Source organism: Thalassophryne amazonica, chromosome 20 (genome assembly GCF_902500255.1).
Source record: "Thalassophryne amazonica chromosome 20, fThaAma1.1, whole genome shotgun sequence".
Classification (NCBI taxonomy): domain Eukaryota; kingdom Metazoa; phylum Chordata; class Actinopteri; order Batrachoidiformes; family Batrachoididae; genus Thalassophryne; species Thalassophryne amazonica.
In genome coordinates, this window is record NC_047122.1 from 33,895,471 (window position 1) to 33,922,366 (window position 26,896).

A 26,896-nucleotide genomic window follows, 5' to 3' on the forward strand; every position below is an offset into this window, starting at 1 on the left:
TGCTGCTGACATTTGAGACAATGCAGTCAGGAAACTAAAGCCAATGATTCACATTAACCCCTTTTCAGCGTCAGTGCACACCTGCACCACGGGGACTCTAATCACATGCTTCAATTGCTTGTCAAATCAACCAGTTGAGCCAAAAAAAAAAAAAAAAAAAAGACAAATAATGTATAAGAGCTTCTAAAATCAGGTCAGGCCAGTTCAGGTCTTATCTGGGAACATGCGATGAGACCATGTTCTGCCACGGGCAAGCCCGCTTCCCTCAAATAGCCATCAATCTGCTACAGACAGGTGATACATGGGCACCATCTCGGTCTTTTCCAGTTGCTGGGGTCCTCAGCACGGATGCACACAACATGACTAAAATGTCATAGGTGATGTGTCCTCACAATGCAAATGACATCCTCATCCGAGTCTCCTAAAGTAACTACCCATGTGACATAATTAATTCCAGTGCTACAGAAGGATCAGACCAAAAATGTCTTAGGTCACTGGGTAGAGTCCAAGTCTCACAACCATACTGTAAGACAGGGAAGCACCAGGACCGCAGATAGCCCATGCACTAAGCAGGTGTTCAGCACCATTAAGGGGACACCATCTGTTATGCTTAACATACTCTATGACATATGTTATATGTCATATGGACGTATGCACGTGTGTAATTTTTCATGGACCCCTTCCTGGTTGTTGCTGCCACCATACATTTTTGTGTAGGCCATGGTACACTGAAGTATCATTTAGTTTCCTTAAAGTGGTCAAAACTGGTTTGTGGCTCATGGACTAAAAGACTTGATTGGACCTTTGTTCTGCTCCAAAGGTATCACCATCTCCACACACAGTTCTGTCATGACTCTACAACATTTTTTCAGACGTGTGTCTATCTCAGTCTCATTCATCTTCAGCCGCTTACTCCATTTAAGAGTCACTTATAATTTAAAAATATGTAACAATTTATTCATAAGAGGGCAACATGGTGGCTTAGTGGTTAGCACTGTTGCCTCACAGCAAGAAGATCATGGGTTCAATTCCCACCTGTGACCTTTCTGTCTGGAGTTTGAGTGTTCTCCCCGTGTTTGCGTGGGTTCCCTCCGGGTGCTCCGGCTTCCTCCCACATCCAAAGATGTGCAGGTTAGGTGGATTGTAAACTTGAAAATTGTCCGTAGGTGTGCAGGTGTTTGTTTGTCTATATGTGGCCCTGCAACAGACTGGCGTCCTGTCCAGGGTGTACCCTGCCTTGCGCTCTATGACTGCTAGGATAAGCTCCAGCCCCCCACGACCCTTAATTGGACTAGGCGGTTGAATATGAGTGTGTGTGTGTGTGTGTGTGTGTGTGTGTGTGTGTGTGTGTGTGTGTGTGTGTGTGTGTGTGTGTGTGTGTGTGTGTGTGTGTGTGTGTGTGTGTGTGTGTGTGTGTGAGAGAGAGAGATACATAAGAGTACACACACATAAAGTGTTTCACAATCACTGCTCTAAATATTTACACACTTTTTAAGATGTACTTTATTCATATGTTTATATATATATATATATATATATATATATATATATATATATATATATATATATATATATCATCAGCATACACTGCATATTTCACATTTAAACAATTTTTTGGTGGTGTATAAGATGTATTGTTTTTGTGGTGTACAGTAGCTCTGCGGGAGCACCCCCAATTTCATTGTACCCCCCCACACATACCTGTACAATGACAAAAAACTATTCTATTCTATTCTATGCATATAAATATCTGATTGATATTTATATGATTGATAGCAGGTGTCGCTATGCAGATGTAGTTAGTAAACCTCACTCCCAACAGCTCTGGTTGGAGAGTCCGACTCCCATGCTAGAGATCGTGAGTTCGCGTCCTGAGGGGACTGAATGGGCGGAGTCGTAACAACACAACGCAGAGTGCAGCTGCTACATATAGATAGGAGTACACACATTTCTAATCCAGTTACATTTGTTCCGCAAATCTGACTGGTTAATCGTGTGAGATTTTCGACCATGAAATATCAATTTGACAGTGGCACAATACTTGACGGTTTCACATTTGATGTATTACCTCTTACCAAAAAGTAGTACATGCAAGTATGTTTCAAGTATACTTCCAGTTTACTTTTTATATACTTATTAGTGCTATTTTTTGGTAAGGCACTCCACGCCCCCTGACCTCTTTGATACGCAGATATCAGTAATGGCGCTGGAGCGACGACAGTAAGCTTCGCCTACCAAATTGCAAATGATGAAATTGGATTAGAATGGGAATAACCCTGTTGTGTCTGATGATTTGCGGACATTAATGCTGCAAATAGCCATTTTACTGGCTGCGCTAATGTGTCGCCAGTAAAACTCCTCTTTACTCAATTTGTGACTATAAAATCCAGCATTAACATCTGCAAATCATCAAACACAACAGAGTTATTCCCTAAATATATGTACTATATGTACAAATAATACATTTATATATAATACATTTACATACACAATACAGTTTTCTGTTTCCCTTGGAAACAAAAGTATCTGGAGACTCAAAATGTGACATTCTTTCATGAAGGGATAGCGAAGATTGAACATAGGTGGACCAAGAGCATTCACACACACACACACACACACACATATATATATATATACACACACACACACACACACACACACACCTTTGTTCTCAGTATGACAGCATTTCATGCATCCCATAAATTACTGGTACATCATAGAGCCAACAAGGTCTGCCCATTTATAAAGACAAACATCTTCAGAGTGAAAACTTGATATCAGTTTCTGTTCAGGAAAGCATGTTCAACATTTGTGCAGGACTTATCCATTACTTGACTTTCTGTGGGCTGTGTGCTTTGGACCTAAGCAGTACTGCTACTGAAGAATCTTGGTTTGGATGTACTGGCACAAACAGAGTGGTGCGTTGTTGCAGTGATTCCTCCTGGGCTGTAGGTGACACTGTGACAACTTGTGAGACACCAGCAACTTCACATAAGCTGCGCTGTAGGACATAAGGAGCTGGTAGGCCTTAGCCTGCAATAAATAAATAAAAATGTAGATAGATGTGATGGCAAGAGTATTTAGTGTATCAGTAAGGTAACACTCAAAATGCCACGAAACCTTCAAAATAAAAATTTTGGAAATTCAAGGAAAATAATTAACTACAATAACCAGTTATTGAACTTGAATCAAACAAACATGCATATCCCTGTAAATTCAGCTTATACAACCTCTTTTGCTGCAGCATTACAGTCTATTTTTGCATATTTTCCACAGCATTAGCTAATATTCACATATCTGTGCTGTGATTCCCTGAAAAAGAGGCACCCAGGCTTTGAGTTTTGCACCTGAGAAGATAAAGATGCATCAGGCACGAGGCTGCAGCTCATGGTGACTTTGGCATTCTCTCGCTCACTGGACAAGTCGCTGAATCGCGTGTCCCCATTTCCCAGCAAAGGACTCTGTTCATCCGAGCACTGCTCCATACCTGGACCACCGTCCTCTGGGTCGACAGGCGGGGCTTCGGTCACGAGCACAAGGTTGGACATTTTCTTCTTGATTTTGCTCTGGCAAAAGTATAATGATAGGTTATTTTATTTACCATGAAATTGCAAGAATGAGAGAAAAAAGGTTTTTCAAAGGATATGCTTCTGTTTATTCACAGGATTTTGTTTCTATTAAGTTTAGGGCAGTGCCTACGGTGGCTGATAGAGACCACAATACTTGCAAGTTAAGACAACACAAGAAAATTAGGGAATAACCCTGTTGTGTCTGATGATTTGCGGACGTTAATGCTGGATTTTACGGTCGCAAATTGAGTTTTACCGGCAACACGTTAGCAGAGCGCCATTAATGGCATCTGGGTAGCAGCATGTGCAATCAGTGAGCAGTGTAACACATCAAATGTGAAACAGTTTTAATATTTTGCCACCGTTATGGTGTGAAATCTCACACGATTAACTAAAAACCAACATGTAACAACAACACAACGAGACACCCAGACACATTGCCAAATTGCAAAATACAACAGAAGTATAACTCAATTGATCTAAGGCTAGCTACATTTATGCTTTTTAGTATTTTATTTGCAATGCATTGAAATGTCCATAAAATCCCTCTGGGCAAAACCTGTTTATGTGTTGCAAATAAGTTGCTGTGATTTGCATCATATTTGTATTTTTGCGCATGTTGTGTGAATTTGCAGCAGATACATTACCAAATAGAGCATCGTGCTCGTAGAGAACAAACCTTCGCCAATACTAGTTTTCCATTCCACAAATTTTTACCTTGGAAAAAATTTCAAAGTCCTGTTAGAAGTGGCTTTTCATAAGCTAAATTAGATGTCATCAAATGTCACTTGTATGTTTTTTTTATTTATTTTTTTTTTTTTTGCTTTTTCAGCAGGGGTGGTGGCCAAGTTGTTAATGTGCTTGGTTTCAGTGCAGAAGGTTCCGCGTTCAAATCCCACCCCTGCCACATTTCTCCATGTAATGTGGAGTTGCGTCAGGAAGGGCATCCGGTGTAAAACCTGTGCCAATTCAACATGCAGATCTACCTTGGATTTGCTGTGGCGACCCCGAGTGCAAACAAGGGACCAGCCGAAGGGACTTAACTAGGTTTTTTTGCTTTTTGGTTTCTTAATTCTTTTTCAGATAATTTTCAGAGAACATTGGTTATCTTTGCTATGCACAATTTGTCATTGCTTTTTGGCACTTGGTGTCTGACTGATAACTGGAAGACAGACAAATAGGCTTAAAACTGGACCCTCCATCCAATTTTGGTGGTGTAGGTAAATCCATAACAGAAAAATTAGAGTAATTGAGGCAGTTTTGACTGCGATATAATGCAAAATGTACACCAAATGGGCTTTATAATATTACATTCAATTCAAATGTCCACAAAACCCACAAACCGGGTCAGAGCTGGATCAAACTTTGTCAGGTGATAGTGAGTGCCAGTCTGCACCGCACTTTCAAATATGCGAGTGATTGGGGCACGTTTGATGAAGATATAGAGTAAAATATACATCAAATAGGGTTTTCAATGTTAAATTTAAAAGGCCACAAAATCTGTAATCCGGATTGGATCCGGATCAAACTTTGTCAGTTGATAAAGGATACCATCCTACATAAGTGCTCTCAAATATGAAAGAAATTTGATCTTTTTTGACAGAGGTATACATTTTTTGAATATTCATTCAATGTTAAAGGATAGGGATTTTACCTGATTTTGACCCTTGACCTATGACCTTGAAGATTGAATCAGTTCTTGCCTATCAGGATATGAATCCTGTGTAAAAGAAATTCATCATTATATATGAAAAATTATGGGTTACAGACTGTGCACAAACAGAAGCCCTATAATTATCTCTGCCCAACGTCACTGGCAGAGGTAATGAAACTGCATCCAATAAAAAACTGCCATGATCGTACAGCATCCAATAGGCAACTGAGGTGATTAACTAACTACCGTACCTGTTGTTGAATTGATGCATGCCCCCCCCCCCCCCAGTGTGCCTTAATTAAGAGAGAGGCATCAACTCAGAACATGGCACCATTTTAGGTCCAACTGCGCTGAACACTACTAAATGAACCTTTAATGTTTTCAACATGTTTTTTAAAAAATCTGTTAACCACATACAGCAACACATCCTGGTACAGGTGCTATTAAAAATAAATATAAAAATAGTTAAGCTGTCAAAGTTACATAAATTTACAATTTATGATTATTTATTTAATTAATTTAAAGCCTGATTTATGCAGCTGCAGCTCGATAAGTGTGACATGCAATGATGTGTGTGACAGTTTTAAAGGGTAATCAAATGTAAGCTGTACAATTTCATCTTTTACTGACTTCGTGCTGTAAATGTGCAGACTTTTCTGATTCATTTTTGATCAGCGTGTGCACTGCAAATAGTATCATAATATGATGGCAGAGTAAAAGCAGAAACGTGTCAAATCACAGCCTTTTGTGTCTGATTTAACAGGTGCACGTCCAGACTGCGGGTCCAAGTCTGAACACGGTGTGAAAAAATTAATGGTCGGTCTTTTAATCACAGAAATTACTCCGGTCCCACTTTCCTCAAATCAGCGAGTGTCTTTTGTACCTCTGTTGCTGTGCACGTCCAGACTGCTGCTCAGGGTTTTAATGGAAATACATTGTGATCGGACAGGACATTTTATCCGATGTGAGCCCAGATCTGTTGTACAAAATCTGTTATATACGGTGTTTATTACATGGAAAACAATACAAAAACTTTGGGGCTTTTTTTGTCTGGTGACTGTGAATATCTGGTTTATACGATGACGGTTTAGGTGAGTTTTACTGTACATGTGACTGAACAACAAATTTACCTCTCAAAGCTTTGATGATGAAGTTGCTTCCATCCCACTCGGCTGACTTTATTTTCCCAAATTTTTCTTCTGTGTGGAGCTGAAGGGAATCTGTACATCTTGAAGCCCTTGTTGTGTCTATTTGTGCATCCAAAGGTACAACAACCCAACATTTTCAGTGAATAAATAAATACAATAGCTGGATTTACATGCAAATAGATTAACAGCAAACGCTATTTTGAACCCAAGATTGCACCATGAGTCATGTGACCATTTTTTTTTTTCAACTTGTCATGTCGCCACTCTCAATTAAGGCACACTACCCACTCATCCCCCCTTTTTATATTTGTGCTTTCACCATTGCAAGTCTTGCTTAAATTTGGAAGTGTTGTGGTTTCTTCTAGCCACCATAGAATTCTAAAGTGGAAGAGAAAAGTTGAAGTTCATATGTTTGGAACTATTTGACTGGGGTGCTCGAGTTGGGCCCTTGAGGGGCACTGATACATACAGCGGTAGCACAAGTGCACACACATCACACAGAATCCTACTTGATTAAAAACTAAAAGAAAAAAATTCAGCTTTAAGGCTGATTAATAATAATAAAATCACCTATTTTATAAGTTGGCTATGATGCACAATCAAAATTATATAATAATTATTACGTGTCCATACATACGGTCCCTGGCCACTTTATTAGGTACACCTAGCTAGTATTGGGTTGGACCCCCTTTTGTCTTCAGAACTGCCTAAATTCTTCATGGCATAGATTCAAAACATTCCTCAGTGATGTTGGTACATATTGACATGACTGTTGTGTGGGCCGCTGAAGAGGAGGTACTGCTGGCCCACCACCAGAGGGCGTCCTGCCTGAAGTGCGGGCTTCAGGCACGTGAGGGCGCCGGAGCACCGGGAGTGGCAGCTGTCACTCATCAACAACACCAGCTGTCACTCATCATCATCATCCACACCTCCATAAGAGCCGGGCAGCATCTTCACCTCACTGCCGAGAAATCGTCTACCATTAAGTAAACGTCTCAGCCTTTGATTACATACAGTAGTAACGTTTTTACTTCTGTACTTACTGACATTATTCTGAGTTTGCAGACTGTTAGTTGTTACTTCAGGATCTGTACAAACTCCGTGATTGAGAGGTGGAGGTGCTTTCCACCTTTGTGTTGAACTGTTTGCTGGGTGTTCACACACCCACCATCACCTGTCTGTTCTTCCTGCCAGCAGTACCCGATCTGACAGCTGGAGGCAGTGGCCACCTGTGGACCCAGTGCTTGGCAGCTCCAGGATTGCTTCAGGTCCGGTGGAGTGGAAGGCGTGTGGGATCCGGCTCTTTTCTGGACGGGCGTCTCCTATCCTCGAGCCTGCTCACACACCACCGTAACTTATTTGACTGGTGATCTCAATTGTGTGGTCTGTTGCTCTGTTGTGTACATTCACAACATTAAATTGTTATATTTGGCTTATTCTATTGTCCGTTCATTTGTGACCCCTGTTGTGGGTCCGTGTTCCTACACTTTTCACAACAATGACAGCATCATGCAGTTACCCATTCAATTAGTCTGCCCATTCTCCTCTGACATCAACGAGGCATTCTTGTCCATACAACTGTCGCTGTCTGGATATTTTCTCTTTTTCGGACCATTCTCTGTAAACCCTAGAAATGGTTGTGCATGAAAATCCCAGTAGCTCAGCATTTTCTGAAATACTCAGACCAGCCCATCTGGCACCAACAGCCCTGGCATATTCAAAGTGACTTAAATCCCATTTCTTACCCATTCGGATGCTCGCTTTGAACTTCAGCAATTTGTATTCACCACGTCTAGATGCTTAAATGCATTGAGTTGCTGTCGTATGATTGGCTGATTAACTATTTGTGTTAACAAGCAATTGAACAGGTGTACCTAATAAAGTGTCCGGTGGTTTTCCCATCAAAGACGTCAATCTAAGTCTCACCTATAACTGCCAACCACAGTTTACAATAACAGTATGGCACCTAAGGTGGTACATTAGATTCCAGGGTTGTCCTCTGCCACCCAAGGCCACCCCATGAACTTGCCCATGCAATGATGATGGAAAACAGAATGACAAATTTAGTCAAATCACCTGAGTGTCATTTTCCACAAAGCTTCCTTCTTCTAAGGCTTCTGTCAGCGCTGTCAAGCAGAGGGCAATGTCCCAGTACACAAAGCACAGCTACAGAGAGAGAAATGAATGCAGGAGTGACCCAGTGAGGAACGTGTTGTTTATCATAGTGCAAGGCTTGCACATATCTCCAATTGTGTTGGGTTTTAATCCATTTTGTTAAAATAATTTACAACACAAAAACACAAAATGTAAGATGACAGCTTCCAAAACTGCAGCAACATTGCAAAGTTAGAATAAAAGGCAGTTCATATTCTAGCAGTTTTAGCACTGTGGTTAACTTTAGGGGAACAACCTGCAGGTTTCCGGTGCAGTTCTGAACCCAGTCGGCCACAGCCACCAGCAGCTTGTGCTTTACCATCTTCTCATTGACCTGGATGAGCCGGACGTCTATGTTCACGTTGATCTAGATGGAATAAAGTTGTGAGCCACTTATTTCATCCCTGCACAAAGTGAAAGCAGTAGTGAGGATATCGGAGAACGCCTCTGGAAATGCTTTCGGAACATGTTCACCTCCTTGTTGGTTTGATGCAGGATGATGATGATGACAGTGGTGAGGACGATGGAGACCAGACTGACAGACAGACAGAGGACCCAGTAGTCACTGATGGGGATGTAGAGGTGCAGCGTGGAGAACACCGCACAAAACAGCACCACATACAGCACCTGTTGGAATCACAGCAGAAGAGACTGGGCTCTAAAAGTCATCACATGGCCCCAGTTTACAGTTTAGCTCGATGCTGACTGCTGGTAGCACTTTAGCTCATTTTGTGTAGTGACTGTTCCATTCTGTTATCAGCTTTATCTTTCTATGACATAACTTTTTTTTACATTTTATAAGTCTTTGTGGAATAAAGGTGGGTCCAGCCCTGTCGAGGCAAAGACAACAGATGGTGAGCAGCTGTGACAGGCGCCACCTCGTTCAGACGCATGACAGACAGGTGTTAAGGAGGCGCCTCATTACCTCCAAGTCAGCACAATCCAAAACATGCCAAAAACCACAAGTCCCAATGAAAACAAGCATCTAGATTAGAAGGAACAGGAACTCATTTATTTGCCTGAAAAGGCCGAAAGACAGAAAAAATTAAGAGAGGAGGACGCCGCCTGAAAAAGTCAACTGATCTGGTGAGACAGACTGATTCAGTGTGTGCGAGATTTCAATTTCAAGTCCTACACATCATTCCAGGTAGACAGGACACAAAATTTAAAAGCCTTTTTGCCTAGTTTGGTTCTGACACTCGGGACCTGCAACTGCATAATATCCTAAGAGTGCAGGTCATATCAGCTAAGGTTTCTGCATGTGTCAGCACAAATATGTGGGCAGAAGTCCAAAAATAGATTTGCAAATCAGCTGGTGAGAGACTACAAACATACAAAGATGGGACAATGTGCAACAGCATATAGAAAATACTCATGCAAAGTGTAGTGTGTCTGTATTTGTACTTGTACATGGTGACCCCCCAAAAACAGAACACATAAAAATTGTAATAATAAATCCAAAACTTAAACTTCAGTCTGTGTATGATTATTCCCCAAAGTTTCAGTTATCTTGATCACTTTGCATAAAGGCCATGTTCTTTCAAAATTATGCTCCAAATGGAATGATTTGTTGGTGAAATAGGCCTCCAAGCAAAATGTCTTTTCCTTGGTTGACCAAGACATGTTGGGGAACACAACTGGAATGATAGTCTTTGTCAGTAATTTTAAGTAAATTTGGTGGCGGAGTTGTCTTCCTTAAAATCTTGCAATTTGATCAAAGTTACATGAAATATTAATGAAAAAAATGAATATACAATTGTGTGTTTGTGGATTCAGAGAAAGCTGATGACAGGGGCCAAGAGAAGATGTGTGGTATTGTATGAAGAAGTCTGGAATGGCAGAGAAGTATTTAAGGGTAGTGCAGGACATGTACAAGGATAGGCTGACAGCGGTGAGATGCGCAATACAGACTCATTCAAGGTGGAGGTGGGATTACACCAAGGATCAGCTCTGAGTCCTTTCTTGTTTGCAATAGTGATGGACAGGCTGATAGATGAGCTCAGACAGGAGTCTCCATGGACTATGATGTTTGCAGACAACATTGTGATCTGTAGTGAGAGTAGAGCGCAGGTTGAGTCTAGCTTGGAGAGGTGGAGATATGCTCTGGAGAGAAGGGGAATGAAATTCAGTAGGAGCAAGACTGAGATGTGTGCGTTTGAGATGGAGCCCAGTGGAATAGTGCGGTTACAAGGAGTAGAAGTGGTGAAAGTAGATGAGTTCAAATACTTTTGGTCAACTGTCCAAAGTAATGGAGAATGTAGTAGAGAGGTGAAGAAGAGAGCGTAGGCAGGGTGGAGTGGGTGGAGAAAGGTGGCAGGAGTGATTTGTGAACGAAGAATATCAGAAAGAGTGAAGGGGAAAGTTTACAAGACAGTAGTGAGACCAGCTATGTTGTACAGCTTACGGACAGTGGCACTAACAAAAAAACAGGAGGCAGATCTGAAGATGATGAGATTCTCTTTGGAAGTGATGAGAATGGACAGGATTAGGAATGAACATATCAGATGGACAGCTCAGATGGGACGATTTGGAGACAAAGTCAGAGAGGTGAGACTGAAATGGTTTGGACATGAGCAGAGGAGGGACCCAGGTTATATAGGGAGAAGGATACTGAGAATGGAGTCACCAGGCAGGAGGAGAAGAGGGAGGCCGAAGAGGAGGTTTATGCTGAGGGAGGACATGCAGGTGGTTGATGTGACAGAGGAAGATACAGAGGACAGGGTGAGATTGAAATTTTTAATCTGCTGTAATGACCCCTAACGGGAGCAGCCGAAAGAAGAAAAGAAGAAGAAGAACATACAATGAGAGCGCACATAAAAAGCAAAAAAGCCAGCAAGGCTTCATAAATCAGGAAATTGTTCCCCAGCCATAAAATCACCTCTTTCCACACCCAAGGACAACTTCAGCATGACATTTTGTCAAAAGCTCCTCCTCTGTAATAATCTTTTTTATTTGTTTGTTCACTTGTCTATCCACCAAGAGATTAGAATTATTTGAGAAATAAATTATCTAAAAAAAATTTGAATTCTGAACTTTATCATTCTTGTAAAAGGTCCTGTTTTAAAACATTAAAAGGAAATTAGAAAACTAATGCTTTTGTAATTCAAGCAAACTCTCCACATTTTTTACAAATCTGTTTTTTATTATTTTTATTTTTTACATCTCATTTATTCATTTATTATTAGTGGTATTATTTTTTTTAGATATCTGTACATAATAAACAGACATGCACATATCCTTTGCCCTCTGTTTGATCGAAGTAAAACTCATCATAATGAAAGAATAAAGCAAAAAATGGAGATTAAAGCAAACAAAAATGAAAACAAGGTGAAACAAACAACTCAGCCAATAGAGGCAGAATTTGGGATGAACATACCGGAGCCATTAAGAAGTGGAAGAAGGCAGAGTTGAACATCAAATATCTCCTAATTGATGGAACATTCAGTGCTGCCAGCAGTGGAGCCTCCATGTCTCTGAATGGAATCTAACAGAACAAAAAGTAAAATATAAAAATCTGATATACCTGTTTGCATAGGAAGACAAAAATATTCGTGGGATCTGAGATAAATTTGGCTGTGGCACTATTTAATTCATGACTCAGCACCCAATTTTGACACAATCAATACCACCTAAGGTGACAAAGCAACATTTACAGTCTTAGTCTTAGTCATCGCCACAAAAATATTTGATAATCTTCCCAGAATGGCAGCTATAGCCAGGTAGGGGTCAGTGAATGATTGCAAGGGGTCAAATAACCAAGTACGTTGCCCATGTAGCAAATATGGTCAAAGACATCTTTATAGAATGAAAAGTTGGCTGCACTTTTCACTTTTAACAAAGAGCAGGACATTCCTAAGGCCAGAATGACTTACGCTGACTGGTTCTATCACTCGGTCTTGTGCCAGGCACTGAGTCTTCCAAACAGTCCCTGCTGGCTCAGGAAAGCTTCAACAAACAGTCCCTATGGATCAAAAGACTTGTTCCAAATTGTTCCAGTCAGCTCCAGTTCAAACAGAATTTATTTGACAGTTTAATGAAAGCTGTCCAATTTTGAGAACTTCCAACCCAAAACAGGGCAATTTCTGCTGATAACATCTCCATAAACAAAAGATGCCTTATCCAGCCAGATGTGTCTATGACCAACATAGGGATGGAACCACAGTGCCTCCTTTTGAAAGGACATGGACCCCTCAGTACATGAATACACTTTTAACAAAGAAAAGAGAACAACTGTAATTTCTTTTCCTGTGTTATTATACTTAACTAAAGATGCTGTTTATATTCCAGTTTAATCTTTTATGTTTCTTTCATGTGATGTTATGGATCTCCCTTTTACATAGTCTGTTGGTGCATGCTTCAGTGTTATGTTTATTTTTAATGAATATCAAAGCGTGGCAGATGGATGGAAGGACCACATTATACCACATTATTTGTCTGATCATAAAGATTACCAAAAGGTTGGACTTATGGAATTATGAGGTTAAAAACAACACAAATGGTGGAAAAAAGCCTATTTAACACTGCAAAAAACAAACAAACAAACAAAAATACATTTTTTGGACCATGTTGGTTAAAAATAAATAAATAAAATAAAAATAATTAATGGTACTCCAGTTTCAATAAGAGGTGATGCCACGTAACATGTTAAACCAGCACAACAGGTGGTGCAAGCTATTTCTTCTTAAAATCCTGCTAGGACAACCAATAATTTGTATAATTTTGTATCAAAGTTGGGGCAACTTTAATTTTTGACCCTTAATTGTACAAAGTGAGATTGACATTTGTCATCATTTTTGCTGTTTTTACACCATAAGTTTCAGGCAGATAGTCCAAAGTATACAGTTTTGGAATCCTTATAGTACAGACAAATAATGAGGTATAATTTCAACATGTTAGGAGCATTTTTAATATTTTGACCCTTTGCTACTATATGAAGGTTATCATATGTTCTTGTAAATGGTAAATGGACTGCATTTATTTAGCGCTTTTCCATCTGCATCAGACGCTCAAACCGCTTTACAAATAATACCTCACGTTCACCCCAATGTGAGGGTGCTGCCATACAAGGCGCCCGCTACACATCTGGAGCAATAGGGGATTAAAGACCTTGCCTTAATGATTTTCCAGTCAGGCTGGGATTTGAACCGAGAATCTTCTGGTCTCATGCATTAACCACTAGACCATCACCTCCCCTTGTGTTGGTCAGGGTACACTAACGCTGGATCGTAAATATTGTTTGGTCACCTTAGGTGGTACTGAAAACCTGCTTGGTTCATGGACTAATTGTGTCAGATGTGTACTGACTGACCTGGAAGCCATCCTTCTCTAGTGCGGCACGGCACACCGACAGATCAAAGCCCGGGTATAACATCGAACAACTCCGCACCGTCACAACACACTGACCTGAGAGACACAAGGAAAATAGAAAATATTACGAGAATCAAAGTCATGTCAGAAAATAGAGTCAGAATCTGAGAACATTACAGCAGAGGCACATGAAAATAAATACAGAAAACAGACAAGTGAAACACCAAGCAGTTTTCTTATAACGCAAGCGTGATGTCATGGTGACACATCGTGACATAATGCCGGAATATTTCTTAAATTACTATTAGTAGGGGAGGTAATGGTCTAGCGGTAAAGCATTGGGCTTCAGACCAGGGGATCCTCAGTTCAAAACCCAGCCAGAACATAATATTGCTGAGGGCCCTTTGGTAAGGTCCTTAGTCCCAGTTGTAGTTAACACCTTGCACAGCAGCACCCTGACATCTGTGTGAATGGGTGAATGTGAGGCATAACTTTAAAGCGCTTTGAGCTTCTGATGCAGATTTAAAAGCGCTATATAAATGTAGTCCATTTATAACTTAAAAAAGTTAAAGACACTGACTTGGAATGCCACTTTATGTGACTCTCAAACTGAAAGAAGCCAGTACTTATTTTAGAATTGGCACTATGTACTTTTTTACATTCAACTAATGGTAGAACTTGGAAGTAAAGAAAGTGACAAAGCAGCTCATTTCAAGTTACATGTACCTATAAAAACACCTGCTCCTATTTTCCACCATATGAGAGATGATCAGATTATTCCCTGCAACAAGTCCAAACATCTCCAGCAAGTGGCAGATAGGTATATGGTCTATTAAATAAGCAGAACAAACATGTTTTCATGTTGATCTGGTGCATCAAAGTTCATCATATTTAATCATTAATCCTCGTTACATGCCCTTTTTAATTTGAAGATTTACAAGATGAAAGAACTGATTGTTTTTGAGGTCATCAAGATCAAGTGGAGAGGGTGGACTCATTTACTGAGCTATTCAGCTCCTTTACTTGAAAAGGCTTTTGCCAAAGGAAACAGATCAAGGAATTAGTTGATATTAATTTACTGATTTTTGCTTAATCTTGTGTACATAAAAATAGGTGTTTCATCATGAGTCTCTGTTTACTACCCATAAATCTAAATTGAAGCCACATGACTCCAAATAAATCTGGTCGATTCTTCAGCAGTAGACGTGTCAGTAGTATGACGCTCGGCAACTTTCCCTGCTAATCAGATTCATTTTTCATTTGATTGGATTATCAGATTTTGAAATGAGCACAGTTGACTTTCAAACCACAACATTACTGCTGCACTGTAAAAAATGATGCGTTAACTCCCTTTGACTCAGCCAAGTCATCGTGTGACGTTCACTAAATTAATTTATTCTTCAGTTGACTTGACGCCACTGGAGCTTTGACCATTATGTCATACTTTAATTTGAGCAAGATTTTTAAGTCCATCTGTTTGTTGGCCGACTCATTCCAGGTCCTTTTGCCGATTTCGTCCAAACTTGCTCTGTCAAAGATATTTGACCCAGAAATTGTCCTTTTGGAGTTCATTTTAGCAAAGCTCGAGGCCCAGGAATTTCAATTTCAGCCTGATTTGAACCAAACGTGACACACAGACACTTGGTTGGATTCCAGAATTACCCAGGTGAGGTCAGCCAGAGGTCAATCATTTGGGTGAGGATAAAGGTTACTGGGGTCAAATGTCAGATTGCCACAGCCCTTACTGTCTGCTGACAGGCGCTATTACCTAGTTGACATAACCCAGTTTAAGCAACAAGATAACCTGACTTAGACAACAAATCTTTTTTTCTTTTACAGTGAGTTGTAGTCATCATTTGTATAATCTGTTCTGTCACTACTGTGGCTTCCATTTAGCAGAGGCTATGAAACAGTTTCAGCTGGTAAATATGATTTACCAACTCCACCAACAGACAGGATGAAGAGCCTCAGGTCTGAGAGCACATAAACGGGAAAGACAACATACCTCATTCTCTCCAACACGAATGGTATCAAGTATGTGAGACAGAAATAGCAACTGAAGCATGAAATAATGTTGTCACAAACAACAAATGGCAAATCTCAAAGCTCATTAATATTAATAATAATAAAAAAAAAAAAAATAGCAGACACTCTCACCGTTTGACCAGTTGGGTCTGTTGTTGGTTTGTGGTGGGGTTTGTCTATTTTGACCGTCTGCCTCACTGTCCTCCATCACATGACAAGCTCCACTCTGGTCCTCCATCATCCCACAATTAACCAGATCCTAAAGCAGGGGGGAGGAAGAAAAAACCTTGATTAAACCACAACAGCAAAATGTCACTCACAAATACAACAAAGGAGAAAAGCAGAAAACCTGCAGTCAGCAGCTCCTCAAAGAAGAAGTGGAAGTCTCATGAACTTGCACTTTTATTTTTTTTTTATGTATTTCCTGATTATTTCTAAGTGTACATGTACAGATACTGAGAGATCTGACTTCCTGAAACATGTCAGCATTTTAACATCCTCACCAACTCTCAGTTAAAGTACGAACAAAAGAGGATCCAGTGTTTTCATATGAGACACACATCACAGGGCAGTTCCATTAGAAAAAGTCACAAAACATGTGACTGTTAGAGTAACAAAGTCTTTTGATTATCTTCAAATGTAAGTACAGAAGGATGACAAACTGCAACAACCACGATATTAAAGTAGGTCAGATAAATGAAGACAAACAGGTCATTTAAATTATAAGTGTTATTACAAAATGAATATAGGGGGTGGTAGCCAAGTGGTTAAGTCCATGTGGTTTCAGTGTGGAAGGTTCCCAGTTCAAAGTCCACTGCTGCCACATCTCTCTATGTAATGCAGACTTGCATCAGGAGTGACATCCGGCTTAAAACTTGTCCCAATTCAACATGCAGATCCACCTTGGATTTGCTGTGGCGACCCCAAGTGCAAACAAGGGAGCAGCCGAAGGGACTTACTAGTTCTGGCTGAAGGAGGTCGACCGCTGTGATCTTTATTGGCATTTGCTACACTTCCAGTCTCCCGAAATTTGGCCACCAAACGTTCAATTGTCCTTCTATCAGGTACTTTGTTCCTGCCAAAATCTCTCCTGCGTTGTCTTTGTGTCAGAAGCACCGATTTTGTGGCAAAGTAGGCCTCAACGATTTTTATCTGCTGCTGCTTAGTATACTGTCCAGCTTGATCCATATTGGTGTCAAAAGAATCTCCCAGGCCCGCTCTCTACACCACCTGAAAAATATGGCAAAATGTTGTAAAACACAAATTTGGGAGGAAATACAAAATAGGGCGCTTTTTTTGGACCACTCTGTATATGTGTGTAGAAAAAGTGTGTGTATATATATATATATATATATATATATATATATATATATATATATATATACACACACACACACACACACTGTTGGCAAATATCATTGTGTAAAGAGAAAAGAAAACATCCCTGGATAAACATTTCTCAACAAAAAAATCTCATTGGAGTGGATCAGATCATTAAAGCCACAGTGTGTAAGATTTAGGTGTTTTTATTGGCATAAATTAAATAAAATATTCATAACCCTCTGTTCATTAGTGCATAATTACCTGCAACAGTAAATCAATTTGTTTTCACAACCTTAGAATGAGTCCTCCATATCTACTTGGGAGCAGGCCCCCACATGGAGGCCGCCATATTGCACCAACATGTTGCCATAGTAACCTAAAAGGGACATTATGAGTCTGTCCACATTTTGCAACATGTCCAGAAGACTTAAGACAAAAGAAGAGGAATCAGTGAAGGAATCACTCTTATACACTGTCCAATACAGCCTCACCACTAGGCAACACTATATCCTACACACTGTAGCTTTAAGTAGGCTCTTGTTCATCTGTAAATGACTTTTTCATGCGCCATAGTCAAAAGTATGTAATTTATAGTTGATTTATAATCACGGACAACTGCACTTCCAAATAATAATACAAAAGAGCATTTATTCATTAATTCTGAGCTTTGCTGTCTGAAAGACCGCAGATGTCACGCTCCAGCAAACACAACATTCAAACCGTAACCCTTTGGATGCATTGCAGCTTTTATCTGACACGCTCACGCTGAAACCACAGTGGCTTGACAGAAAAAACAAAAAAAAAACTCCAATTTGCAGGAAACAAGCTTAACTTCTCTTTTCAGAGCTGCTGGTCTTCATACACAAATGACTGTATGTATAGTGATGATGTGACTGGCCTACAATCATACAAAGACACACAAACAAACAAGGCAGACAAAAAAATAAGTGTTTTGGGGTTGCAATCATTTGTATCCAAAAATTTGTGACCTTTTTTATTGCTTTTTTAAAAATATTTTATCACAGCAGTGTAGCCGTGTGTGTTTGCGGAGGATAAGCAGCTGAAAGTCAGAGACACTTCCTCACCACAACTTAAAGAAAAACAGCCTCATTTCAAGGAGGTCAGTAAATAGAAACTGTTTCATGGTGACAGAATCGGCTCTCATTGAATACTTGTGTTTCTGTCTGTGATGAGGCACATATTTACACTGAAGTGTGAAAATTCACAATGTTAGTTTTGTGGCTTCACCTCATTCCAAAACTCACACAACTAACATTACAGTCATCTTCTTTCTATCTTTTGCACATCTATGCATGGTTATGATCTCCACACATTCATAAATTAACCAGTTTACACAGAAAACAATTATTTATGGAAATTAGTTTGTGCTTCGATACGTTTAAAACAATAAATGAAACATTTGCTTCAAAAAAATGATTCTGTGGTAAATGCTTAGAAGACTATGTGAGATGATTGCTTCAGGAGACTATTCTGTATTTCAAAATGCTCAAAACACGAAATTAAACAACTGCTTCAGAAAGTAATTCCATGATTCAAAATGCTCAAAACACGAAATTAAACAACTGCTTCAGAAAAGTAGTCTACAATTCAAAACACTTAAACCCTAAATGCCAACATTGCTTCAGAAAATTATTCCATGTTTGAAATGCTCGAAATGCTAAATGAAACAACTGCCTACGAAAATGATTTAGTGTTTCAAAATGCTCAAACCATTCCTTTAGAAAACGATTCACTGGTTCAAAATGCGCAAAACAGTAAATGAAACAAATGCAGCAACAAAACACAAAGGTGAAACAACTCAAAACTGATTCAGTAGTTCAAAGTTTTCAAAACACGAAGTGAAACAACTCACTCACTCATCTTCAACCACTTACTCCAACTAAGGGGCTGAAGCCTATCCCAGCAGTCACAGTTCTACAATTTTGATTAACAAGTATTGAATACATTAATTAAACTTAAACAAAAACAATAAGTACATGTTAATAAAAGAAACAGTTGAAATGTGTTGGATTTAGTAACAGCACACCAAATGATGAGTTATATCGCCAAACATTATTGTGTAAATCCTAGTCAATTTCACAAGGAAAGCATCCAGCGTAGGATTTACACCAGATGTCCTTCCTGACACATCTCCACATCACATGGAGAACTGTGGCAAGCGTGGGGTTTGAACACGGAACCTTCCACACTGAAACCAAACACACTAACCACTTAGCCCACCAAGCCCTGCCTGACTCATATTCTAGCACATTGTTGCTTAATTCAAGACATTTACACAACATAATATCCTGACCAAACTTAAGTATCATGATCCGGCCCTTTAGGGCCGTTTGCCATAAGTATGGGTTTGCATCCATTTCTGTGTTCTGAGCCTCTGTGTGGTTATTCATGTCTTGTTATCAAGGGCATGCATCCCTTATGAACAGTTTTCTTTCATTTATCTTCTGTTTATTATTTGCTGCTCAGCAATATAGTTTTGCTTTATTATTATTTATTGTTTGCTTTTACTCTTGGTCCCTTATGTTGTTTTAGTCTTAGTTTTATTCTGTTTATCACATTAATTGTATTATGCCTTAGTCACAGGTTTTGGTTATCATTTATCTTCAAGTGTTTCTTCTGATTATGTTCTGTTTGTCACTTAATGCTCATCAGTTAGTTCTTTTTATTTATTGCACTATTCTGTAGTCACCAGTTTTGTTTATCTGCTGTTCTCATTTCTGTTGTTTTCTGTTGTACTTTTATATCGGGTTTTGCTTTCTGTTAATTAGCCAGTTCCTGTTTATTTTTGCTTCAGTATTGATTTTCTGATCAGTTCTCATGTAGTTTTTCTTTTGCACTTATTATATCTTGGTTTGCTATAAGTTCCTATGATTCTTGCTCTGTTCTGGTCCCCTAGTATCATATTTTGTTTTTGCTTTGTTCTCACGTTGTCCTCATTTGTTTGTGTTCATTCCACTTCCCACACCTGCCTCATGTTTTTGTCTCCCACACTTTGATTCTGTCTGCTTTGCATTTTCATTCACTCCTGCTCTTGCACCTGCTCACGCATCTTTGTATCTGACATCACTCCACTTTGTGCACTCCCTTCCCCATTGTCTTGCCCATGCATAATCTTGTTCACTAGTCACACTCCCTTCCAGAACTTTCACTGACACCTGCTTCTTGTTCCACCAGTTATTACAATTACACCACCAGTTATTTAAGCCCTCACAGTCTCACAGCTCACTGCCTGATAGTTGAATGTATTTCACTTTCCAGCCGTTTCTCGTCTTGTTTAGCCTTTGTATCAGCCTGCCAGTGTTTGACCTTGTTTTGCCCTTGATTTCGTACTTGTCTTTGCCTCTGAGTGTTTTTTGACCTCAGCCTGTTTTTTGGACCAAGCCTCAACCACACGTCTATCTGTACCTTTGCCTTCGCTGCTAGACCACCTGTGTACCGAATCCCTGCCTGTTTTACGATTAAACCTAATTCTAACAGCACCTGCAGTGAGAGCTTGCATTTGTGTCCTCCTCTGTTTGTGCCACGCCTGACATTAAGTAAACTGCAGTTTACTTAAGTTTGGTCGGGATATTTCTTGGGTATGACAACAAAGTGACATTCAGTATTACTGAATAGATTTAAAGTCCTGTAATACAAATTAAAACTTAAAATTAAACAATTCTTTTAGGTACAGATAACTAAGAACAACAGGGTAAATGTGTTGAATTAGGCAACATGTGCTAGAATGTGAGTTTGGCAGGGGTGGTGGACAAATGGTTAGAGCGCTTGGATTCAGAGCGGAAGGTTCTGTGTTCAAACCCCACCCCTGCCACAGTTCCCCATGTGATGTGGAGTTGTATCAGGAAGGACATCTGGTGTAAATCCTATGCTGGGTGCTTTCCTTATGAAACTGACTAGGATTTAGTAATTTTTTTTTTTTTTTTGGTGATATAACTCATCGTTTGATGTTGTATTACTAAATCCAACACATTTCAGCTGTACTGTTTCTTTTATTAACATCAGTGTTGGCAAAGTAACTTTGAAAAGTTACTTCATTAGTTACTTTATACAATTATATTTTACAGTTGCTTCATTAGCAGCTGCGGACAGCTTGTCGGCAGCTGCCACATGTAATTAATAAAGTAACTCATAATCCAACTTGGGTCTTTTTAAGATTTAGTACTCAGAAAAGTAACTATTAGTTGCATGAAAATTCAGTAAGGTATATCTTCTATTATACATTCCAAATCTAAGGTAGAACTCTACTAGTGTATACTAAAGTATATCTAAAAAAAGAAGAGTACCACTTAGTTGCCTGGTCTTGAGAACCAGGGATGGTAGGTTGAAAAGCTTTTTTATCCCATGGGAACTCTCCCTACCCACCTTAGCGGCTCAAAAATATGGACAGTATGCCCACTGAGGAAAATAAGTACAGTGGTCCCTCGTTTATCACGGGAGTTACGTTCTAAAAATAACCTGCAATAGACGAAATCTACGAAGTAGTCAGTGTTAGTTTTTACAATTATTATTATTATTATTATATATGTTTATTATTATTATTATATATGTTTTAAGGCTGTAAAACTCCTCACGACACACTTTATACACTCTTCTCAAACAGGCATTAACATTTTCTCACTTTTCTCTCCTGTGCAAACGCTCTCTTTTTTCTTCTGGGCAAGAAGATTATAAACAGACACACGCAGAACACAATGCGCAGCTCTCCCTTCGCTCACTGCCTCTGGGGGTACGGATGCGGGACCCGCAAAGAATCCAAGTCATGGCCACGGAGCTCTGCGGCTGCAGTATACCGAGACCCTGCGGCGCTGTAGATTTTTCCACAAGAAATCTATCCTTGCGGGCTGCCGGAGCGCTCCGCTTCAAAACAGGGAGTGTAGTCTCTGGACCTGTTGCAAGAGTTGACGCAGCTCCGCACAGCAGAGAGGGGGGCGGTGTGAGTGGCCCGCTGCGGCGTTTACCGAGCCCGCCGACTCAGTAAGCGCATCGGAGGCAGTGAGAGCAATCGCAGTGATGCCGACCGGTGCCGCGACCGGCCCACCTGATGACGCAGAACACAATGCGCTGTTAAAAACAAAAAGCATGCAAAATTGCACAAAAAATTCCACGAAACTGCGAGGCAGCGAAAGGTGAACTGCGTTATAACGAAGGACCACTGTATTTGAACACACCCTGTGATTTTGCAACTTTTCCCACTTAGAAATCATGGAGGGGTCTGAAGTTTTCATCTTAGGTGCATGTCCACTGTGAGACATAATCTAAAAAAAAAAAAAAAAAAAAAAAAAATCTGGAAATCACAATGTATGATTTTTTTTTAAATAATTTATTTGTATGTTACTGCTGCAAATAAGTATTTGAACACCTGTGAAAATCAGTGTTAATATTTGGTACAGTAGCCTTTGTTTGCAATTACAGAGATCAAACATTTCCTGTAGTTTTCACCAGGTTTGCACACATTGCAGCAGGGATTTTGGTCCACTCCTCCATACAGATCTTCTCTAGATCTTTCAGGTTTAGAGTTTCAGCTCCCTCCAAAGATTTTCTATTGAGTTCAGGTCTGTAGACTGGCCAGGCCACTCCAGGACCTTGAAACGTTTCTTACTGAGCCCCTCCTTAGTTGCCCTGGCTGTGTGTTTGGGGTCATTGTCATGCTGGAAGACCCAGCCATGACCCACCTTCAATGCTCTTATTGAGGGAAGGAGATTATTTGCCAAAATCTCACAATACATGACCCCATCCATCCTCCCTTCAATACGGTGCAGTCGTCCTCTCATGCTGGAAGACCCAGCCATGACCCACCTTCAATGCTCTTATTGAGGGAAGGAGATTATTTGCCAAAATCTCACAATACATGACCCCATCCATCCTCCCTTCAATACGGTGCAGTCGTCCTGTCCCCTTTGCAGAAGAGCACCCCCAGAGTATGATGTTTCCACCCCCATGCTTCACGGTTGGGATGGTTTTCTTGGGGTTGTTCTCATCCTCTAAACATGGTAAGTGGAGTTGATTCCAAAAAGCTCTATTCTGGTCTCATCTGACCACATGACCTTCTCCCATGCCTCCTCTGGATCATCCAGATGGTCACTGGTGAACTTCAAACGGGCCTGGACATGTGCTGGCTTGAGCAGGGGGACGTTGCTGCCCTGCAGGATTTTAAACCATAACAGCATCATGTGTTACTAATGTAATCTTTGTGACTGTGGTCCCAGCTCTGTTCAGGTCATTGACCAGGTCCTCCTGTGTAGTTCTGAGCTTTCTCAGAATCATCCTTACCTCACAAAGTGAATTTTGCATGGAATCCCAGACCAAGGGAGATTGACAGTCATCTTGTGTTTCTTCCACTTTCTAGTAAATAATCATAACAGTTGTTGTCTTCTACCAAGCTGCTTGCCTGTTGTCCTGTAGTCCATCCCAGCCTTGTGCAGGTCTACAGTTTTGTCCCTGGTGTTCTCAGACAGCTTTTTGGTCTTGGCTGTGGTGGACAGGTTGGAGTGTGATTGATTGAGTGTGTGAACAGGTGTCTTTTATACAGGTAACAAGTTCAAACAGGTGCAATTAATACAGGTAAAGAGTGCGGAATAAGAGGGCTTCTTAAAGAAAAATTAACAGATCTGTGTGAGCCAGAATTGTTGCTGGTTGGCAGGTGTTCAGATACATATATGCAGCAGTAACATACAAATAAATTATTAAAAAATCATACATTGTGATTTCCGGATTTGTTTTTTTTTGTTTTTTTTAGATTATGTCTCTCACAGTGGACATGCACCTAAGATGAAAATTTCAGACCCCTCCATGATTTCTAATTGGGAGAACTTGCAAAACCGCAGGGTGTTCAAATGCTTATTTTCCTCACTGTATATAAGTGATATTTACATAATCAGGGTAGTAAACAACATGTACAAGAAATATAGTTACTACATAATATTATAGGCGTTAGCTCCTGAAGCCTAAATGTTCATACAGGAGAAGACTGTAGTATACGTCTACGCCTGCCTAGTCTGTAGACTTGTAAAACTAAATTATAGCTAGTAACATGTCTTTGGACGTGGGAGCAAACCGGAACACCCAGAGCGAACCCATGCAAACATGGGGAGTACATACAAACTCCACACAGAAAGGCCAGAGGTGGGAATCGATCCCATGACCTTCTTGCTGTGAGGCAACAGTACTAACCATTAAGCCACCGTGCTGCCCCAAATTCATTCACAAAACTGAAAAAAAATAGAACAGGTTACGTACAATAGAAAAGCATAGAATAGTATAGATGATCTGTACTGTATAAAGCTCTAATGGACCTCGTGGGGCCTCCCCAAAATGTCATTCTGATGTACACCCACGTATAACATTATTTTGTTTTGTGTTTTTATGTATTTTCTCATTTCTACATATTGACCAGTGACTAAGTTCCAGTGAGGCTGAGCCACATTAATCATTGTCGGTTTACTTTATGCTGCACCTGTTCAACAGATGGAAAAAGTGTTCACATGTGAGCAGACATACTGAGTCGGCACATTAAACAGCACCCAGGAATGTTCCTTATCACTTTAACCAGCCGCTTACCTCCCAAACACACATCTACAACCTACATGTTGTCCAGAGCCACAAAGAACGGAAACATTTTACAAGCATTTGTGTCGAGCAGAAATTAGACTATTTTTTAACAGAGAAAAGTTCACATTGCCTCAACAATAACCTAAAAAAAAAAAAAAAAAAAAAAAAATCACATTTTACATGATTTAAACCCATCCTACCTGTATGTCAGATGAAAATCCATCACTTTAAGAGAGTATTAAGCGTGGATTTCCCCTTTTTCTTACAGAGAATAACTGCTTCTTCTCACCATGTTTGCTTCACACTCTGATGTGTTTCAGCACTTTCCTTTCAATGTGTGACTGAGATCAGCCAAACCTCATGACTGCTGGAATGTAGTTTGTGCCTCTCGGCAACAGGGGAAGGAAACTGCAAGTACAGGCGTGTGCTGCCAACATTATCGAGAAAGAGAAACGAATACTCCATCCTGTTTAGAAGGATATCAGACCCAAAGAGAAGCAAATTCTACAACACACCCCCGAGTTGTGTTTTTTCAGCTGGTGTCACACTGTTAAATATTAACTCATGTACTGTAAAGTTTATGGACACACACACACACAATGAGCTAATGCCAGCCTAATACTGAAATTCTTTCTTTCATCTTCTACCGCTTAGTCCAGTTAAGGGTCGCGGGGGGCTGGAGCCTATCCCAGCAGTCATAGAGCGCGAGGCGGGGTACACCCAGGACAGGACGCCAGTCTGTCGCAGGGCCACAAATAGACAAACAAACACAGACACACCCACACACACACCTACGGACAATTTTTTTAAAGATTCCAGTTCACCTAACCCGCATGTCTGCTTCACTCTGCCTCTCTGTCTCCCTCTGGTGTCTGTTCTGGTCCCTACACATCTTCAGTATTGATTCTTCCCACCTGTTGGATTCTGCACCTGCTATATATATATATATATATATATATATATATATATATATATATATATATATATATATATATACGAGGTCTATTAGATAATAAACCGACCCTTTTATTTTTTTTTTTAACTATATGGTTTTGAATGACGTGCGATTACACCAATCATGCTTGAACCCTCGTGCGCATGCGTGAGTTTTTTCACGCGTGTCAGTGACGTCATTTCCCTGTGGGCAGGCCTTGAGTGAGATGTGGTCCCGCCCTCTCGGCTGAATTCCTTTGTTTCACACACTGCTCAAGACGGCACGGGTTGCTTTATCAAAATTTTTTCTGGACCTGTGAGGAATATCTGAGTGGACACTATTTGAGAAATTAAGCTGGTTTTCAGTGAAAAGTTTAACGGCTGATGAGAGATTATGGGGTGTTTCTGTCGGTGTAAGGACTTCCCACGGAGCGGGACGTCGTGCAGTGCTTCCAGGCGCCGTCGTTGGCCTGTTTCGAGCTGAAAACATCCTAATTTAAGGCTTAATTCACCCAGGACGTCGTGAGAGAACAGAGAAGATTCAGAAGAGGCCGGCATGAGGACTTTATGTGGACATTCCACTGTTTAAGGACATTTTTTTAATGAAAGACGTGCGCGCAAATTCGCAGAGTCGTTTCCGTGACGACTCGGCAAATCTGTGTGCGCCGCGACAGGAAAAACACCTCCGTGTTGAAAACCATTTGTAAAATTCAGGCGGCTTTTGATGGCTTTCAACAAGTGAGTAACTGAGAAATTGTTTAACAGCTTGGGCATGTTCCAACTTGCCCGTTAAGGTTTCCAACGGAGGTGTTTTTCCTGTCGCGACCCCCCGCGGTCGGGTCCGGCCCGACATGCGACTCTGCCCGCACGTTCTTTCATTACAAAATGTCCGTTAACAATGGAATGTCCGAATAAACTCCTCATGCCGACTTCTTCTGAAAGTTCTCTGTTCTCTGACGACTTCCTGGGTCAACAGAGCCTGAAATGTGGAAGTTTTCAACTTGAAACGGCGAGACGCTGCCACCTCAAAGCGCAGATCGCCATCAGGCGCCGTGGGCCGTCCTTACGGCGACACTACCAGACCAAAATCTCTCATCAGCCGTTAAAATTTTTACCAAAAACCAGCTGAATTTATCAAATGGTGTCCACTCAGTTGTGCCTTACAGTTTTGAAAAAATTTTGATCAAACAAAGCAGCAGTCTCTGAGCCATTCC

The 26,896-nt window shown here is 40.4% G+C and overlaps 1 protein-coding gene across 2 annotated transcripts; it reads right to left on the reverse strand.

Annotated features, from left to right (window-relative positions):
- Window positions 1–1,586: 1,586 nt before the first annotated feature.
- On the reverse strand, window positions 1,587–25,222 carry LOC117501782 (transmembrane protein 268). Of its 2 annotated transcripts, XM_034160740.1 has the most exons (10): window positions 24,950–25,222; window positions 16,817–17,087; window positions 15,990–16,116; window positions 13,834–13,928; window positions 11,902–12,009; window positions 9,000–9,152; window positions 8,782–8,892; window positions 8,448–8,537; window positions 3,348–3,566; window positions 1,587–3,033 (listed from the first exon to the last, which is right to left on the reverse strand). In XM_034160740.1, exons 2-10 carry the CDS (start codon window positions 16,859–16,861, stop codon window positions 2,875–2,877), a joined length of 1,107 nt encoding a protein of 368 aa, XP_034016631.1. In that variant the 5' UTR covers window positions 16,862–17,087; window positions 24,950–25,222; the 3' UTR covers window positions 1,587–2,874. The 2 variants fall into 2 exon arrangements, with proteins under 2 accessions (XP_034016631.1, XP_034016632.1); XM_034160741.1 differs by lacking the exon at window positions 16,817–17,087 and having other exon boundaries at window positions 1,590–3,033; window positions 3,348–3,575; window positions 24,950–25,214.
- Window positions 25,223–26,896: the final 1,674 nt, after the last annotated feature.

Coding starts and splice junctions, on each gene's coding strand:
- LOC117501782 (XM_034160740.1), bottom strand. CDS start 16,861: ATGCCAATAAAGATCACAGCGGTCGACCTCCTTCAGCCAGAACTA. Junction 16,117..16,816: donor ACCTCCTTCAGCCAGAACTA/GTAAGTCCCTTC, acceptor CCCCTGCTTTAG/GATCTGGTTAATTGTGGGAT. Junction 13,929..15,989: donor CAGACCCAACTGGTCAAACG/GTGAGAGTGTCT, acceptor TGTGTCTCTCAG/GTCAGTGTGTTGTGACGGTG.